The 19,518-nt window shown below is 57.2% G+C and overlaps 1 protein-coding gene across 1 annotated transcript in view; it reads left to right on the top strand.

Moving 5' to 3' along the window:
• Window positions 1-2,714: 2,714 nt before the first annotated feature.
• The window catches only part of NMUR1 (neuromedin U receptor 1), a 29,503-nt gene continuing 12,699 nt past the window's right edge, over window positions 2,715-19,518 (top strand). The window contains exon 1 of the mRNA XM_056121465.1: window positions 2,715-2,786. Coding sequence (XP_055977440.1) covers window positions 2,715-2,786 — 72 coding nt within the window. The remainder of the gene's footprint in view (window positions 2,787-19,518) is intronic.

The raw sequence follows: 19,518 nt of genomic DNA, 5'->3' as shown, positions 1-19,518 counted from the left end.
AGTCGGCACTGACCACGGAACCACGGGTCAGACCAGGCACGGCGTCGGCACTGACCACGGAACCACGGGTCACACCAGGAGCGGAGTCAGCACTGGCCATGGAACCACGGGGCACACCAGGCATGGAGTCAGCGCTGACGAAGGAATCACGGGCCACACCTGGTGGCGAATCAGCGCTGACCATGGAACCACGGGTCACACCAGATGCGGCGTCAGCACTGACCACGGAACCAAGGGTCACACCAGGCGTGGCGTCGGCGCTGACCATGGAACCACGGGTCACACCAGGAGCAGAGTTGGCACTGACGAAGGACTCACGGGCCACACCAGGCGCGACGTCGGCGCTGACCATGGAACCACGGGTCACACCAGGAGCAGAGTCGGCACTGACCACGGAACCACGGGTCACACCAGGTGCGTCGTCGGCGCTGACCGTGGAACCACGGGCCACACCAGGTGTGGCGTCGGTGCTGACCACGGAACCACGGGCCACACCAGGTGTGGCGTCGGTGCTGACCACGGAACCACGGGCCACACCAGGAGCAGAGTTGGCACTGACAAAGGAACCACGGGCCACTCCTGGCGCTGAGGTTGTGCTGGGTGCAGTGCCAGGAGCCACTCCAGGTGTGGAGGCCGTGCTGCGGGCAGTGCCAGGAGCTGCACTGAGCGTGGAACCAGCACTGGGGGCTTCCTGGAGGGCAGTGATAGGGACAGTGCTGGGTGGAGCTGAAACGGACACGGGCTCCCCTTCGATGATGTCCTCCGGGGTGGTGGTGCTCTCCATCAGGCGGAACTGCGATGGTAGAGTCTGGACACTCCGCCTGCCCTTGTCCTTGTCTGCAGACATGTCCTGAATGCTCGGGTTTGATCTGTTGGGTGTCGGCGGGTCCTGGTCCAGCCCTGAGTCACTGTTGCACTTGTCCTGGTCCTCGAGGGTCACTTCTGAGACGTCAGGTGAGCTGGTGGTCTGGCCTGAAGTGCTGGAGGCGCAGGCCATGGTGTGGGAGTGGCTGTCAGCTGACTGCGGTCCCCGGCAGTCCTGGGAGGCCTCGGCGGAAAGGAGGGCGTGCTGACTCTGCGACACCCCCATTGGCTGCTGACTGCGCCCCCTGTGCTGGCTCTTCGCCCCTGGCCGGTCACGTCTCCATGGGTGGGGGTGTTGGTGCCCCCGAGGGCACGGTGGTCATCTAGGCCCCCCCTGCCGCTAGGGCCACGCTCGGGGCAGTGGCCCTGGCCCTGCCGGGCTGTGTTGCCCAGGTGGCGAGTGAGGTCACAGGGAGCTGTGGGCAGCTCATGACGTCACAGGCACCACACAGGAGGGTGCGGACCGGCCCTGGAGCGGGTCGGGCAGGGGTCAGAGCTGCCAGAACTGAAACAGGGAGTGCAGGAGTGCCATGCAAGGACAGCCGCTCTAAGGTTGCCCTGCAGCGGAAACCCAGGATCAGCTCGGGGTCAGCCCTGCCCGAGGGGACCCACCAGCTTGACCGTCCCTGCCCACCGTACGTCTCCAAGGTGGACCCCGGTATAGAAGTGTTGGGAGGTGAGAAGGCTGTGAGTAGCGCCCTGGGAAAGAAACAGGCGCGGCTGGAGGGAGGCGGGACTGTCCCCAGCTGACCCCTGGGGATAGTCCTGAGAAGTGACGCGTGTGAAGGCGCGCTGAATTGGCTTTTCCTCCACGGCCAGGGAGGGCGCTTGCCTGGCACGTGGCTGACCTAGATTCAATCCCCGCTACCCCAGAGGGTCCCCTGAACCCCTCCAGGAGTAAGCCCTGATGAGAGCCACTGGGTGTGATCCCAAAAACAAAGAAAAAGAAAGAAAGAAAGAAAGAAAGAAAGAAAGAAAGAAAGAAGGAAGGAAGGAAGGAAGGAAGCGCGGAGAGGCTGGAGCAATAGCACAGCGGGTAGGGCGTTTGCCTTGCACACAGCCGACCGGGGTTCGATTCCCAGCATCCCGTATGGTCCCCCGAGCACCGCCAGGAGTAATTCCTGAGTGGTGCAGAGCCAGGAGTAACCCCTGTGCATCGCCGGGTGTGACCCAAAAAGCAAAAAAAAAAAAAGAAGCATGGAGTCAACCCACTTCCCACGTTGAGGAGGCAGTAAAGGAGAGAGAGAGCACACCCTGGGTCCCCAGAAGTCAGTGCTGGAAGGGCAGGAGCGAATCCTCTGGCCTACGGCACAGGGTTCCGTCCCCCTGACCCGCTGTGCTCTGCAGAGGCTGCACCATCCCAAGACTCCAGGGCATGGGTCGCCTGGGCACTGCTTCCCCCCCAGAGGTTATCAGCCTGCATTTCGGGGTTGCTTCTCACAGGGGGATGGAGGACCTGCACATCTCAGCCTTCCCAGGGCCCCTCAGCTCTCTGGGCAGGCACAGACCCGCTCTCAGACCCAGCTGACCCCTGGGGACAGTCCTGAGAAGAAGTGACGCGTGTGAAGCTGCGCTAAATTGGCTCTTCCTCCATGGCCAGAACCCCTACTTGCAGATCTCTAGCACCGCAGTCCTGCATGCCCTAAAGATGTTTGAGGGGGGCCAGAGAGATAGTACAATGGGGACGGTGTTTGTCTTGTGTCAGGTCGATCCCCGGCATCCCATAGGGTCCCCTGAGCACCACCAGAAGTGATTCCTGAGCGCAGAGCCAGGAGTAACCTCTAAGCACCACCGGGTGTGGCCCCCAAACAAAATAAAACAAAACCAATCAGTGGCTGAGTCTTGTGACGATGGCTGCGTGGTCGTGCTGCGGGGTCACGCGAGGACAGCACGGCCTGACCCTGCCTCCCGGGAACCCATCGGTGAGGTGTGACTGTCCCCTCCCCATCCTCCCATAGCTGATGTTCTTGGAGGCGGGTGTTGCACCCAGATCGTGGGGGTCCACTCTATAGTGTGGGGATCACACGTGCATGGTGGAGGTGCTCCCTGGGGGTCACTCTGGTGCTCCCATGGGTGCTCCCCAGTCGCAACTCTGAGGCTGGTGCTCACATACCTTTCTGTTGTGATGCTCCTGGAGTCTGGTCATGGTGCTCAGACATGGCTGGCTGTGCTCTGAGAGAACTCTGGGGGCACCTTTGGTTCGTACTCTCGGCCCGCCTTTCCTGGTGGAAGCAGACATCATGACAAAACGACTTGGTTCAGAGGAAGAGCTGGGAAGAGAACGTTCCTTCCTGGAGCTGGGGTCTCTGCAAACTCAGGATCAGACTTGCGGCCTTGCCCCCCCCCCCCCCCCCCAGGGCCACATGAGGAGCTGACATCAACGTTTTAGCGTGGAGGATAGGAAGCATATAGGGGAGGAGTGGGGCTGGGCTGGAGGAGGGGCCGCTCTGTCTGCAGGGGGTAGGAGGTTCCCTGTCCACTGAAAAGTTCCTGCCAACCCCGAATCTTCTGTTTTCCCCCAAGTCCCTTAGGTTTGAACTCTGGCAGCCCCTCTCTGCTCCCTGGAGGAGTGGGGTCCTCCCCAGATGGTCCCCAGTCTGTGACTACTGCATTGAACTACCAGCATTGTAGTTGTTGCTCTCTGCTGTTCAATAAAAACAAAACTTGGGGGGCTGGAGCAATAGCACAGCGGGTGGGGCATTTGTCTTGCACTCGGCCAACCCGGGTTCCATTCCCAGCATCCCATATGGTCCCCTGAGCACCGCCAGGGGTGATTCCTGAGTGCAGAACCAGCAGTAAACCCTGTGCATCGCCAGGTGTGACCTCAGAAAGCAAAAAAAAAAACCCAAAAAACAAAACTTGGGGCCCCAGAGATAGTCCAGGAGGTAAGGCGTTCCCTTGCACGTGACCCACCCCATTCAAGCCTTACAGGACATCTGGAGCTGGAGCACCACACAGGGCCACTCAGAAGGGCCCCTGATCAGAGCCGGGTGTGGTCCCCAAAGCAAGCAAGCCACGGAATGGGCACACCCAAATTTTTGCAGAAACAAAATTGGGTATAAAATCTGTGATCAGCAATGCGGTAGCCTTTGTTGGAAGGAGAAAGGGGGACGAGGGGAGGGGGAAGGGAAATGGAGCATCTGGGGGTCCCACGCCGGCCAGCGAAGCCCCGCTTGCTCCCAGGTGGCCCTGGGCCGGGTCCGCGCTCCCCAAAGTCTGTGCGGGCTCGGACCCCACTGCTCCCTCCACAAGGCAACGGCCACACTCGGGGGCTAGGAGACCGAGAGGCCAGACACGTGGAAGCCAGTTGGGAAGGAGGGGGAGCAGAGAGGATCAGGAAAGATCTAGAAGCCTCAAAAGCGGAAGCAGGGACGTCTTGGCTCCACAGCCCAGGGCGTGGCCTCGACCAGGGGTCGTGATCTCTAGAAGGATGGGGCGTGGCTTATACAGGGGCGTGGCCTCTAGAAGGGCCTGTCATAAGAGGGCGTGGCTTCATGGGGTGCAACTTATATTGGGGCATGGCCTCTAGAGGGGCGTAATGCACAAGAGGGCGTGGCCTCACAGATGCGTGGCCTGCATTGGGGCATGGCCTCTAGGGGCGTGGTCTAGGGTGGGGCGTGGCCTCGACATGGGGGTGTGGCCTACTTTAATAACTTTCTCTTGCTCCTCGGTTTGGCTGCTCTGGGGTCCTGCGCCCCAGCATTGGACCCCCAAGCTCCTCTCTGTCAGGATTCAAAGGGGGAGGGGGTGTTCGGAGCGATAGGTCTGCGGTGGGGTGTTTGCCTTTGACGTGGCCAACCCAGGTTCTATCCCCTGCACCCCAAATGGTCTTTCAGCTCTGCTAGGATTTTTTTGGGTTTGGCGCAGTGCTCCGGGGTTGCTCCTGGCTCTGCATGCAGGAACTACTGGCAGTGCTCAAGGGGACCGAGTGGGATGCTGAGGATGGAACCTGGGTGGGTGGCTTGCAAGGCAAGGGTCCTAGCCTCCATATGATCACTCTGGCACCTCTGCTTGTGGAGGGTTTGGGAGATGAGGGGTGGGGGTAGGGGATGGCTGGAGTACATTTTACGCTCGGGCCAGGCCCGGGCCCCTCCCTGCACTGGGCACCGGGCACCAAACTTGAAAAAGAGAAGATGAGCTGGCAGGGTGCAGCAGGGGGAGCAGATGGCCTGGGATTCCACTCAGGTCTGCCTGGGATTTGTTTGGAAGCAGGAGCTTAATGAGTCCCGGGAGTAGAGGCTCAGACCCCAGAGCGTTCTCAATGACAAAGGGCCTCCCTCCCCAGCCTCCTAAGGACGAGTGATGGCGGCCTTCAGGGCCTTTGTTGGAAAAGGGCTGGTGTGGCAGGAGCCCTGCATTCTGATGGCCGGAAAGGCTGGAGCCCCACAGTGCAGAGAAGGGAGCCAAGGCCAGGCTGAGCAGAACAGAAGGTTCTAGAGGGCATTTTAAAGTTATTTATGTTGAGGTCTTCAAGGTAAGCCCCTCCCTTCTTCAGAACATCAAAAGTTATCCTTCGTGTGGGCCAGTGACCAGGAGACTGTGGCCTGGGGGAGGTGGTCTGGAGGGACAGGGCAGGACGGGGGGAGGAGGGCAGGGGTGCACAGTCAATTGCATGGTTGGAAAAACATGGGGTTCACTTTTCAGTTTCACAGGCAGATTTTATTTCTTTATTTTTGTTTATTTATTTATTTTTGCTTTTTGGGTCACACCTGGCGATGCCCAGGGGTTACTGCTGGCTCTGCATTCAGGAATTATCCCTGGCAGTGCTGGGGAACCCTATGGGATGCTGGGAATTGAACCCGGGTCGGCCACGTGCAAGGCAAACGCCCTACCCGCTGTGCTATCACTCCAGCCCCCAGATTTTATTTTTAATTTTTCTCCCTCACCCCCATGGCAGATTTAAAATGCTTTTGTTTGTTTTTGTTTTGGGGCTACACCTGGTGATTATGGGCATACTCCTGTCTCAGATGACTCCTATTCTACTCTGGGGCAATCGTATGGGGTGCAGGGGTTGAACCCAGGTCAGCCAGGTGCAAGGCAAGTGCCCTACCTACTGTGCTATGGCTCCAACCTCCATGCAGATTTTTTTTTATTTTGTTTTCAGGCCACACCTGGAGATGCTCCAATCCCAAAAGTTCTATTTTTTTTTTAAGTTGAATCACTGTGAGCAACAGTTACAAAACTTTCATGTTTGAGTTTCAGTCATACAATGATCGAACACCCATCCCTCCACCAGGGTACATTTTTCACCACCAATGTTCTCAGTATCCCTTCCTGTCCCCCACCCCCATCCCACCCCTCTTCCTGCCTCTATGGCAGACAAATGCCCTCTTTCTCTCTACTTATGGGTATTATGGTTTGCAGCACAGATTACAGATACTGAGAGGCCATCACATTTGGTCCTTTGTCCATTTTCAGCACACATCTCCCATCCCAAGTGACCCCTCCGACCATCATTGGCTTAGTGATCCCTTCTCAGTCCCAGCTGCCTTTGCACGGTTGGAAGCCTGCCTCATGAGCTGGAGGAGAGAGAAGGCCAAAAGTTTTTTTTTTTTTCCACACTCAGCAGTGCTCAGGGGTTCCTCCTGGCTCTGCACTCAGGAATTACTCCTGGCAGTGCTAGGGAGACCATATGGGATGCCGGGGATCAAACTCGGGTCGGCCGCATTCAAGGCAAACGCCCTACCCGCTGTACTATTGCTCTGGCCCATGCAGGCCAATTTTTTTTTTTTTGGCTTTTTGGTCACACCCGGCAATGCACAGGGTTCCTCCTGGCTCATGCATTCAGGAATCACTCCTGGCGGTGCTCAGGGGACCATGTGGGATACTGGGAATCGAACCTGGGTCAGCCACATGCAAGGCAAACACCCTACCTGCTGTGCTATTGCTCCAGCCCCCAGGCCAATTTTAAAGAGGTAACTGGAAAGAGACAGAAGCAGAGACAGACTGAGACCGTGGGGGAGGGAGAGAGCAACCACTGCCAGAAGACAAAGATCTGAGGAGGGCCAGAGGTTGTACAACAAAACCCAGCAAGGAATCTGCAAAGGGGAAAACACTGAAGTTTGAAGAACAAACACTGTCTTTTATTTGTTGGTGTTTTTGGGGAGGGCCCCACCTGGCCTTGAGAGCTTACCCCTGGCTCGGTGCCCAGAGGTCAATCCTGATGGGGCAAAGGGGCACATACGCTGTGCCAGAGATGGAATCCGATGGGCCCTGTGCAAGGCAAGTGCCCGGTCTGCTCCCAGAAGAGCCTCTTTGTTACAAATGCGATCACAGAGGGCCTGGGATGACAGCACAATAGCCTGGCCTGAACCATACGGGACTCATACTGAGTTCTGCTGGGTGTGGCCCCCCAAGCCAGAAATAAAAATAAATAAAGGAGTAACATGAAGGACTCAAAGAGAATGGCGAGTTCGCCAGATACCCCATAGCACAACCAACTCTTCTCTAAGTAAACGGGGAACGTGCAGCGGAATTAGCGTCCAAGAAATGGGAGGCCAGAGGCGCCCCGGCTCACACGGGGTGTCTCAGGCCGGCGACCCCTCGGGTCCTGCGTGGGGGCCCACAGGCCCGGAAGTGGCCAGTTTGGGGTGGGGGTGGGGGATGGTGGGCCAGAGGTTTCTTTGAAGCGTTTGTGCAATTTTGAATGTCTACAGCCCCTTTGCCCTTTCCACAATGGGCGCATGTTATTTTGTCTCAGAACAAATTTGCAAGTTAAAATAAATTCCATCTTCCCCGGGCTCTCAGCAGCCGGGGGCTCTGTGTGCAAACAGCATTCCGAGGCACCCACACGCCCATGGCTGTGGGGGGCACGGAGCCCTCCCGGAACGTCCTTCCCGCTCGGCCTCCCTGCAGAGGGAGGCTCGTGGACCTCCCGCACTCGAACCCCGGCCAGGGTCCCGCACCTGCGCCTCTCCCAGGCCTGATCGGACTCCTTTCATTTATTATTTTGTTTCTGGGCCACACCTGGCGAGGCTCAGGGGTGACTCCGCACACACCCCACCCCACTCACCCCTCACCCTGCACCCCCACCCCACAATCCACACACATTCACCCTACACCATACCACACACTACACACCACACACCACACACACCACACACCACACTCACCCCACACACCACATACACCATACACCACACACACTACGTACCGTTCTCCCCACCACACACACCGCACAGCTCACACCCCACACACCACCTCCCACACTGTTGGCACTGTGTGCTGCAGGCGCTCCACACACACTGCACTTCCTGAACACACACACACACACACACACACCCCACACACCACTACTGCATCCCACGCGCTACACACCACATACACTGCACACACACACCTCACTCACTCCCCAACACCCCACTCACACCACCCACCTTCCACCCCTCACTACACCCCCAGACACACAGCCCACAACGCATGTTGTGGCCTCACTCAAAGCCGGCAGGGAAGCTGACCACAGGGGCCGACCTCTCAGGACCCGTGGTGTGTCCCACCCGGTGCCCCAGCACAGCTGGCGGTGTGGGGGAAGGGAACCCCACAGGCCGAGCCCCTGCAGCCAGGGCTTTTGCCCCCCCCCGCCCCCCGCCACAGTGCCCGGAGTGACCCTAGAGGGGCCCAGCGGTCGCCTGAATAGCCCCTGGCCCCACCGTAGTGGCCCTCGAGCAAGCATACAGGACAGCAGGGTCAGTTCTGGGACTGTGCCCAGCCTCTGAGTCTGGAGGGAGAACTAGCACAGTTGGGACAGAAGCCCCCCCACACCCCCATGCTCCTCCCAGGCGCCCCGAGCCAGCTAGGCCCAGCGGGAAGGCCCCTCCTTCTGCTGAGGGCAAACAGTGCTGGGGACAGGGAGGGTGCTGGGACTCTGGATGGCAGAGAGCGGAGAGGGGTGGTCTCAGCAGGGGTGGAGGGCAGGGCAGGAAGCTGAGGGGAGCGAGGAAGGGCCTGGGCAAGAGCTGTGTGGACGGCACCTCGGGAGGCGGAGGGGACAGCGGCGAGAGGGGACAGGGAAGAGAGGGGATGGTTGAGAGGGGACAGGACAAGAGCTAGCACAGCCCTGGGCTGGAGATACTCAGGGCCGAGGCACCGGCTTGCATGTGGCCACCAACCTCAGTTCCATCCCCCAAGTGCCTCATGTGTTCCCCTGAGCACAGAGCCAGGAGTAGCCCACCCCCTCCCCCCCACAAAAAAACACTGTTTTGAAAGAAAGTGGTAGAACACACGCCGTGTATGCAGGCGACCCTGAGTTCCACCCCAGCACCGCGTGACCCCCCCCAAAATAAAAGTAAATATTTAAAAATAAATATTAGGGGCTGGAGCAATAGCAGAGCGGTAGGGCGTCTGCCTTGCACACAGCCGACCTAGGTTCGATTCCCGGCATCCCGTATGGTTCCCCGAGCACCGCCAAGAGTAATTCCTGAGTGCACGAACCAGGTGTAACTCCTGTGCATCGCCGGGTGTGACCCAAAAATCAAAAAAATAAATAAATAAAAAAATAAATATTAAATGGAGAAGTGTCCTCCAAGACAAACGAAGAGGCCGGAGCAAGAGTCCAGTGTCTGCCTTGCGTGCCGCGATCCCTTATGTGCCCCAAGCACAGGAGGAAGCCCTGAGCATAATCAGCTGTGGCCTCAAAATCCAAAATAAACCATTTGGACCCCACCTGGCGATGCACAGGCTAACTCCTGGCCTCTGTGCTCGGGAGTCAGGAGTAATCCCGGAGCACTGCTGGCTGTGATCCCCAAACAATAACAATCAGGAATCAAGCTTCTGGCAGGTCACCCCTAGGATTAGCTACTGACCAGTCCTAGCTGTGCTCGGGGCACCATCGGGGATGCGGGGGATCAAACTCCGGTGGGTGAGTGTGATGCAAGTGACCTACCCCTATTCTGTGGCTGCGACTCTGAGAGCATCTTTCTGAATAATAGAATGTGTTAAACCTGAAAACTCAGGGCCAGAGCTATAGTACAGTGGATAGGGCCTTTGTCTTGTATGTGGTCCTCCCGGGTTCAATCCCCAGTATCCCGTATGGTCCCCAGCACTGCCAGGAGTAATTCCTGAGTACAGAACCAGGAGCAACCCCTGAGCATCACTGGGTGTGACCCAAAAAGAAAAAACATAATAAAATAAAATCTTGAAAAGCAAACCTGCAAACATGGACCTATCCAGAGTATTCTTACGTACCTCAGCGAGGAGGCAGAAGAACACCGAGGTCTTTATTTTCGTTTAAGAAGCTGCACTGGGGGCTGGAGCGATAGGACAGCGGGTAGGGCGTTTACCTTGCACGCGGCCGACCCGTGTTCGAGCCTGGGCATATCCCATATGGTCCCCCAAGCACCACCAGAAGTAATTCTTGAGTGCAGAGCCAGGAGGAACCCCTGAGCATTGCCGGGTGTGACCCAAAAAGTAAAAAAAAAAAAAAAGGAAGATGTGGAAGATGTACTGTCTGAAAATCAGAAGCCCCGAAGATGGTCACAAGGAGGGCAGAGACCGGGAGGGGCGCGGGGGTGGGGGGGGGGCACACACACACACGAAGGGCCCTGGTGCCCCTGAGCCCGGCCTGGCTGTCTGCTGCCCCCTGGTGCCGACTGTGCGCCACTGCAGGAGGGCGGAGCCCTGGCTCAGGCTGGGTGACTCACTCTGCTCAGGGCGTGGATGTGAACCCCAGGTCCAAGCCCTCACCCCGCAGGCTGAGAGACGTTTCAGGGGCTGGAGACACTCAGGGCCGAGGCACCGGCCCTGACTCGCATGCAAACGCCCTACCCGCTGTGCTATTGCTCCAGCCCCGACGTCTCACTCCCATCCCTACACCCCAGACTACACACACACCACCGTCAATCCACAAGGTGTGTTATGGAGAACAGGACACAGGTCGTTAGCAACCACGGTCTCTTGGTGGACAATTTTATTTTGGGGTCCCACTCAATATTGGACACACTGGGAAGCGTCTGCGCCCCACACTAGATGTGATTTCTAGGCGGGGCTGGCTGGCAGTTACAGGGGGGAGGGCGCCTGTCTCGCAAGCGGTTGCCCCGGGTTTGATCCCTGGCACCCCCATGTGGTCCCTGAGCCTCTCCAGGAGTGGTCCCCGTGCTCAGAGCTACTAATAACCTGAAAATCACCAGGTGTGGCCCCCAAAACAACAAACAATAAATTAAAAATTTGACCCTGGGGGTCCCGCATGCAAAGCCTGCATGTCAGTCCTTTGACCTCCCCCAAGGCTATTTTACTAATTTACTAATTTATTTATCTTGGTTTGGGGGCCACACCCAGCAGTGCTCAGGAGTCCCCCTGGTGGGTGCTTGGGGGTTTCCTCCAGCAGTGCTGGGGGTGACCACATGGGCCTGGGGAGCAAACCTGGGGTTCCCATATGCAAAGCCACATTCCAGCCCCTGAACTCTCCTGCCCTGTTTTGTTTGTTTGTTTGTCTAGTTCTCGCTTTCGGAGAACCCGGCAGGCTACCGAGAGTATCCTGCGCACATGGCAGAGTCTGGCAAGCTCCCTGTGGCGTATTCGATATGCCCAAACCCGGTAACAATGATGGGTCTCATTCCCCTGACCCTGAAAGAGCCTCCAATGTGACACTTGCTAAAATCTCAGGGCTAGGACGGATGCAGACGTTCCGGGTGCCCGCTGGAGGAAATCAATGAACAACAGAATGACAGTGATACAGTGACAGTTTTTTTTTTTTTTTGTCACACCCAGCAGTGCTCAGAACTTACTCCTGGCTCTGCACTCGGAGGGGTGCTGGCAATCAAATTTAGGCGAGCTGCTTTCCAGGCAAACACCCTCCCCACTGTGCTCTCTCTCTAGCCCCTGCTGTACAATTTATTCATAAATAAAATAAAAACGGACCCCGACTTGTCTTTTGATTTTATGGATTGGTTTCTGGCCACACCCGTCAGTCCTCAGGGCTCACTCCTGGCGGAGCCCCGGTCCCACCCAGGACTGGCCTCGGACGAGACAGCATCTGACCCACCTACTGTCTTCCTGGCACCCAAATACGAGCAGTCGTGAGACACTGGCAGGCGGCAGCTGGGCCCATTTGGAGCCCGGGGACCATCTGATGGGGCCTCTCTGTGTCCACACACCCAGGTAGGGCGGGGGAGCAGTGCAGCCTCGGCTTTGAGACTTCCAAAGGTGGCCACAGTCCCACCTGGTTGGGCCCTATGGTCCTGGGTGCCCCAGGTTAAAGGGGACCCCCTGTTCCTGTGCCTGCCAGAGGTCTGGCTAGAAGGTCACAGAGAGGGGCCTCTGCCCTCAGATCCCCCAAGCAGCCTCCTCCTCCGCCTCTCTGCCTCCTGGCCTCTCTAGGGGTGCCCCCTTGCCCCTCAACCATGCTCTGCTCCTTTCACATCCTCAGAGGACCCCCCCACACGTGCGCACACACACATATGCACACACACACGCACACATGCGCGCACACACACTCCCACACATGCACACACGCACACTCACACACTTCCGCACACACGCACACACACGCACACACACGCACACACGCACACACACGCACACACGCACGCACACTCACACACACTTACACACACACGCATAGACACGCACACACACTCCCACATACACACTCCCACACACGCACACACGCACGCACACACACACACTTCCACGCACACACACATGCATACACGTGCACACACGTGCACGTACACACATACACACATGCACACACGCACACGCACACGCACACCCCAAGGCCTGTGGGGAACACGGGCCATGCCGTGGAGGGTTCTGGGCGCAGGCCCCGTTTGGAGTCCTGGAGATGATGGCAGCTGAGGAGGGCAGAAGGCTGGTGGGGAGCAGGGCCCAGCCTCAGGGCTGCGGGGATCCTGACGTGGGAGAAATTCTTTTACTCTTTTGGCTACACCCTGCAATGCTCAGGAGTCACTCCTGGCAGTGCTCAGGGGACCCTATGGGGTGCCGGGGATCAGATGGGGCTCGGCTGTGTGTGTGTAAGGTAAGTGCCTACCTGCTGTACTACTGCTCTGGCCCCCAAGGGGTGGGGGTCAAATCTGGGGGTGGGGGGAGGCCGGGCCCAGGGAGGGAGCATGTGAGCGCGAAGGCTGGGTGGAGGGTCAGGTCAGCACCCCTGGAGGCTTTATTTAGGGACCAGGCAGAGGAAGGTTGTGAATAGCTGATGGGGCCCAGCTGGCCTGCCTGGAGTCTCAGTGGGTAGAAAGGGAGAAAGACACGCCGGCGTATGGCCTGGGTGCCCGCAGGGCTGAGTGGGGCGGACAGGCAGCACCGGGCTTCTGGGCTTGGTCGGCCCCAGGCCTTCCCACCATCTTCCCTCTATGAGAGCCCTTGTCCCCGTTCATCCTCAGGGGACCCCGGAGCTGGGCTCAGGGCCCTGGCCAGGACTCGCTGCACCCTGATCACCCTCTCTCTGCAAGCCTGGGTCCAAGCCAGGACCACGCCAAGAGCTGTAGTGAGAGCACTGTGCTTGGGGGCTGGACCCGGAGCGAGATGGGTGCCTTCACTCAAGGCTGCTCAGAGCCCGATTGGGTGCAGGTGCTGAATGGATGAAGCCCCGAGCGCCCGAGCAGAGCTGCAGGAGGGCGACCGGCGGAGGAGCCGTGAAATGCTCTGCAGGTGCTCCCAGACTCTGAGCAGCTCCCGTGCTCCGGGACCGTGTGCAGTGTCAGGAATGGAACTGGGGTCAGGCGCCTCCCCCCTGAACTCTCTCTCCAGCCCTCAGGCTGCGTGGAGGGGCATTTGGGATGAGACCTAGTCGGGATCCGGGGTTACTCCTGGCTTTGTGCTCAGGGGTGCCCCCTGGTGCTTCTCAGGGAATACTACATCCTGGGGATCCTGAAGGGGACCAGAGCCCTAGGTCCTGTTCCATCCCTCTGGCCCTGCAGGCGGAATTTGCTGGGTTTTGCTTTTATTTGGGGCTCAGACCCAGGGTTCTGGGGGTCGCTCCCAGAGGTGCTCAGGAGACCGTGCGGGGCCAGATTCTCTCTCCCGCTCACAGGCTGGGTGAATCTCCAGATACACTCCAGAATTCTGTTCTAGATGGTGGTGGCCAGGGGCAGAGCAATAGCACAGCCGGGAGGGGGCTCGCCTTGCACGAGGCTGACCTGGGTTCTATCCCCGACACCCCCTAGGGTCCCCTGAGCCCTCCAGAGGTGATCCCTAAGCACACCGCCAGGAGTAGGAATCCCTGAGCATTGCTGGGTGTAGCCCCCAAACAAAAATATAAACAAAGATTTCAGGGACTGGAGCGATAGCACAGTGGGTAGGGTGTTTGCCTTGCAAGCAGCCGACCCAGGTTTGAGTCCCAGCTTCCCATATGGTCCCCTGAGCATCTCCAGGGGTAATTCCTGAGTGCATGAGCCAGGAGTAACCCCTGTGCATCGCCGGGTGTGACCCAAAAAAAAGCAAAAAAAAAAAAAAGATTTCATACTCTCCATGAAACCCTTAGGGAAAAACACAAGGAGCAGGGCAGGGGCTGTGAGTGAGTACCCAGTGCCCGCATACTCTAAGTATTCCATGACCTTGATGACCTCACTCTGCAGAACCCGAGAGAGGAGTTAGCCTGCAGGGCCAGAGATCAGTTAAGGAAGTTGCCTGCCCAGACCAGGGTAAGATCCCTGGCACCCCAAAAGGTTCCCTGAGCACTGCCAGGAGCGATCTCTGAACCAGAGCCAGGAATAAGCCCTGAGCACTGCCATGTGTGGCCTAAACACACACACACACACACACACACACACACACACACGCACATGCACACTCACACACATGCGCAAGCAAATACATACATGCACACACATTCACACCCACACACACATACACATGCATGCACACGAAAGAAAAAAAAGATAAAGAGAAGGGAGTGAAGGGGAGGGGAGTGAGTCCAAGAGCTGAAGGCGGGAGGGGAGGGGAGGAGGTCGGGAGGAGGGGGATCCTGAGGGCAGAAGGGGACCACCCTCCATCAGGGGGCACTGTGGGAAGGTGGGAGGGACCCTGACCCCAAAAAGACATGAGTTCAGGAGCCACTTAAGCTCTGACCTGCCCTGGAGAGCCGTGCAAGGAAAAGGGTGAGTTCCTCTGGATCTCCCAGCAGAGAGAGAGAGAGACTCACTCTGCGAGAGCACTGACCAGTGAGTCCATTCCGGGCCTGGCTAGGCTCCACGACATGGACACAGAGGCACACAGAGATGTCACATAGAAGGTTTGGGAGCAAGAATTTGTGTTTGGGAAGTTGAAGGATGAGATTGTGGCAGGAAGGAGAGTCCCAGTGTGTGCAAAGGCGGTGACATGGGAAGGGTGGGCTGGCTCAGGCTGGATTAGGCTGGATTAGGCTGGGGGTGGGGGTGGGGGTTGCTGTGGCCTGGTCTGATTTATGTGGGAGCTGAGCAGCTGTGGGACTGGACTCACCCTATCTTTCCAGCCATTTCTGGAATTTTCCATCAGCAGCCCTGTTGACGGGTTGCTTTCTGGGGGTATTTTTTAAAAAAAAATTTATTTATTGAATCACTGTGAGAAAATTTACAAAGCTTTCAAGTTTAAGTCTCGGTCATACAATGATCGAACACCCCTCCCTTCACCAGTAATTATTTTTCACCACCAAGAACCCCAATATACCCCCCTTCCACCCCTCCCGATGCCTGTGAGGAAGATGATTTCTACTTAACTCTCTCTACTTTGATGACATTCATTCTTTTGACAAAAGCTGCACCATTATTGTTTGGAATTTCCCCCCAACAATCAGAACTGCTGAAAAGGCATTGTGAAAGAATTTGTTTTCTATTGCTGGTTATGAAAGCCATATGATGTCGTGTGGCCGCTATTGCAGCCGCGCGATTTTGGATTTCTGATATTTTACTAATTAAGTCTGGAGGGATTTCGGCCAAGAGCTGGAGAATTACGAGATTGGTCTGTGCATCTGGTGCCATGGCCGTGCTGGAGAGCTGCTCGTGTGGGGGGCAACTTGTGGCCTCGGTTGGGTGTGAAGGACAAGCTGGTTTTGCACCCCTTCCCATGAGGCTGCAGTTATGCGGTGAGCTCTGAGGCGGTGGCCACCATGCTGCGGGGAGGGGGGGAGGGGAGAGGGGAAGGCGGAAGAGACGAACGCCCTTTCCCTGGGTGGGGGGCAACGGGCATGGCACCGTAGTTTAATGCATAGTCCATTCACATTTCTGCCACAGGCTGCTGGGCTCTGAATTAAGTCCTTGTGCCTCTGGAGTCTGGGGATATTTTTGATTTCCAGCTTACATTAGTCAAACCAAGAGCAGGATACAGGTCAAGGTCAGAGAAACTTCCAACTATTTCTCTGACCTCGGGAGCAACTCACACCCCCCTGAATGGACTTAGGGCCTTGCGTCTGCTCTCTCGGCTGTTTCCTGGGCGACACCACCTCTCTTTCTGCACTGAGGCTTTCTATTTTGTTTCAGGGCCACACCCAAGGGTTCCCTGGGATGGCGGTGCTCTGGGGATTAGATGCAGTGCTTGGGACTGAAGATCAAGCACCTCACCCCCCGTGCCATCTCTTGGGTCCTGAGCAGAGGCCTTCACCTGCTTAGACCAGACCCAATCACATTTGGGAGGCCCAGCGTGTCCATTGGGCAGCAGTTCACTGCATACATGCCGACACCGTCACGGCCACCTTCAGACTTGGTCACCATGTTAGTGTGAATAACTGGGTACTCCTGCCCCCTTGGCACGTGAAACGAACCATTGCACATGAAGAGTAAAATCCAACTTTTTGTTTTTATTATTTACTTATTTATTGTAAGTGTAACTCCAACAACGGCCAGGATCCAGAGATTATCACACTCAGCTCCCGGAAGTGCGTGGCTTATCATCTTATCATCTTATCATCTCATTCCTACCTTGGACAAACTGGCAGGCTACCAAATGTAACCTGCCCACACGGCAGAGTCTGGCAAACTCCCCGTGGCGTACCCAATATGCCAAATACCAGTAACAATGATGGGTCTCATTCTCCTAACCCTGAAAAAGCCTTGAATATGGCACTTAAAAAAAAAATCTCAGGGCTAGGACGAAGAAGACGTTACTGGCACCTGCTCGAGGCAATTGACGAACAACAGGGTGGTCGTGATCGTGATGACTTATTTATTGATTTTTGCCTTTTTTTTTTTGGTCACACCCAGCATTGCTCGGGGGTTATTCCTGGCGGTGCTCTGGGGATCATATGGGATGCTGGAGATTGAACCCGGGTTGGCTGCATGCAAGGCAAAAGCCCTACCTGCTGTACTATCACCCAAAATCCAACTTTTTTTTTTCTTTTTGAGTCACACCCAGCGATGCTCAGGGGTTACTCCTGGCTCTGCGCTCAGGAATTACCCCTGGAGGTGCTTGTCAGACCATATAGGATCCCAGGGTCCGAACCCGGGTTGGCTGCATGCAAAGCAAACACCTACCTGCTGTGCTATCGCTCCAGCCCCCAAATCCAACTTTTTATTTGGGAAACCTATGAGCCAATGGTGGTGGTGGGGGGGTGTCCTTCTGCCATTATTCTGGGTGACTGTGTGTGTGTGTGTGTGTGTGTGTGTGTGTGTGAAATGTGAGCGTGTAGCAGCAGTCTTTTCACCTAAAGAAGACACTGAATCTGGAAAAGAGCAAAATTCCACGGCTAGAGAGTAACATGCAATTAAGACACTTGCCTTACAGGCGCTGGTCCCAGGTTCAATTCCCGGCATTGCGTGTGTGTCCCTGAGTACCGCCAGGAGTAACCCCAGAGCGCAGAGCCAGGAGAAAGCCCTGAGCATCACTGGGTTACCGCTACCCCTGCCACCAATAACTAAAATGGCATTCCAGCGCTGGTTTCCCAGACTGGGCTGGAGGCTGTCGGCCTGTGGGCTGGACGTTTGCATCTGTGGGGTCCAGTGTCACAGGGCTCCTGGTGGTCTGGGTCTCCTCGGGGCTGTTCCTGGTCCAGGAGCTGCAGGTCCCAGCTGGGTCATCGTTGCCTGGCCTGAACCCTCGGAGACCTCCAGCACAGCTGAACGCTCTGACCTCCCGAGGCCTGCCCTCCCCAGGCCTCGGCGGTTTGTGTGGTTAGCTCAGGCCCAGCGAGGGGACTGACAAACAGGAAAGAGAAAGGTCCCACGTGCTGACTCTGGGCTAAAGGACAGGAACGGGCGGGGGAGTGGGCCGAGGAGTGGGGGCCCCAATTCCCAGCCCAGAGCAAGTGGTTCAGGCTATGCGTGCCTGAGACTCTGGGCCCGGGGCCAAGTCTCTGCCCTGGACTGTCCACCATGGGCACAAGGATGGGAACCAGTTTCTGGGACCGCTGGCCGCCCCAGGGACCTTGACACCAGTGTGACGAACGCAGCTGCTCGGGTCCATTTCTGCAAGCGTGGGGTGGGCGCGGTGGCTGGTCAGGGCAGTGTGGGATGGCCTGGAGGGCAGAGAGGGAGACACCACAACCAGGAGAAGGGGCTTCTGGGGCTTGGGGGCCCTCGGGAGACCTTGGAACTCCCCTCAGAGTTTCCCCAAAGAAACGGAAGGAAGCTGCGGTGTACGAGTGAGCTGCTTTTGAGGGGACCCTTCCCAGTAGTGCTGGGTCCCGGGACTACCCCCGGAAAACCTCCCAGCTACACAGGCCTGGGAGGTGCTCAGAACTGCAGTGCTCGGGGAACTGAGTGGTGCTATTGAAGTCGGTGGACCAGACGGGTGGCTTATGTGAGGTGAGGAGGAGAGATATGGTCACTTTCTCGGCCTCTATGGCCCCGGGACCGGCTAGGAGGCTAGGACGGGTAAAGTCTGTGATGAGTCCCTGGGCGGAGCCCTGCGAGTTCCACCAGGTGGCTGGTCAAGCCACACCTGACAACCGCTTGGTCTTCTTCGCATGGGAGTTGATCCCACCACCTGATTTCTCAGCAAACCGCGGACTCAGGATGGAGCGAGGAATTGCTCTTTGCAGGAAGGGAAAGTCAGTTCTGGGCCTTACTCAGTCTTTTTTATTTATTTATTTTTTTGCTTTTTGGGTCACACCTGGAGATGCACAGGGGTTCCTCCTGGCTCTGCACTCAGGAATTACTCCTGGCGATGCTCAGGGGACCCTATGGGATGCTGGGAATCGAACCCGGGTCGACCGTGTGCAAGGCAAACGCCCTACCCGCTGTGCTATCTCTCCAGCCCCAGCCTTACTCAGTCTTACCGGGTTCTTTTCTCGCCTCGCAGAAAATAATTTCAGGAGGAACGAAGTAAAACGGATTGCATTTGGAGAGTTGTGAGGAAGGAGAAGGAAGAAGAGAAAGGGAGGGAGAGGAACGCGCTCCCAGAGAAGGCGGGCTTCCTCAAGGCGGAGGGGGCCCTGCACACACCCCGCGCACCAGACAGGGATGCAGGACAGTCCACATCTCAAGACGGGAGACGCCAGCAACACACGGGCTCGGGTGCCAGGAGACGCCTGTGTCTGTGGTGAGGACTGACTTCATCCTGGGCCAAGTCCCCAACTCCCCAAGGACCCAAGCAGTGAGGGCTATTCCCTTGCCTACGGAAAGCGGGCATCAGGGGCAGCTTGATGGCCACTTCGTGGGCATCTGTGTGGGGCAGGTGCTCGGGGTGGGCTTTCTTCGATCCAGACCCTCAGCAGGCATTTCCGGGTTGGCCCGGTGGGTGCAGTAGAGAGGTGTAGGCACTGTCTTCTTGGGGTTCCCCCCAGTT

This window comes from Sorex fumeus, unplaced genomic scaffold (assembly GCF_029834395.1).
Source record: "Sorex fumeus unplaced genomic scaffold, SorFum_2.1 ptg000005l, whole genome shotgun sequence".
Classification (NCBI taxonomy): Eukaryota; Metazoa; Chordata; class Mammalia; order Eulipotyphla; family Soricidae; genus Sorex; species Sorex fumeus.
The sequence above is the reverse complement of the archived record's forward strand: the minus strand, read 5'-3'. Positions and strand labels throughout refer to the sequence as shown.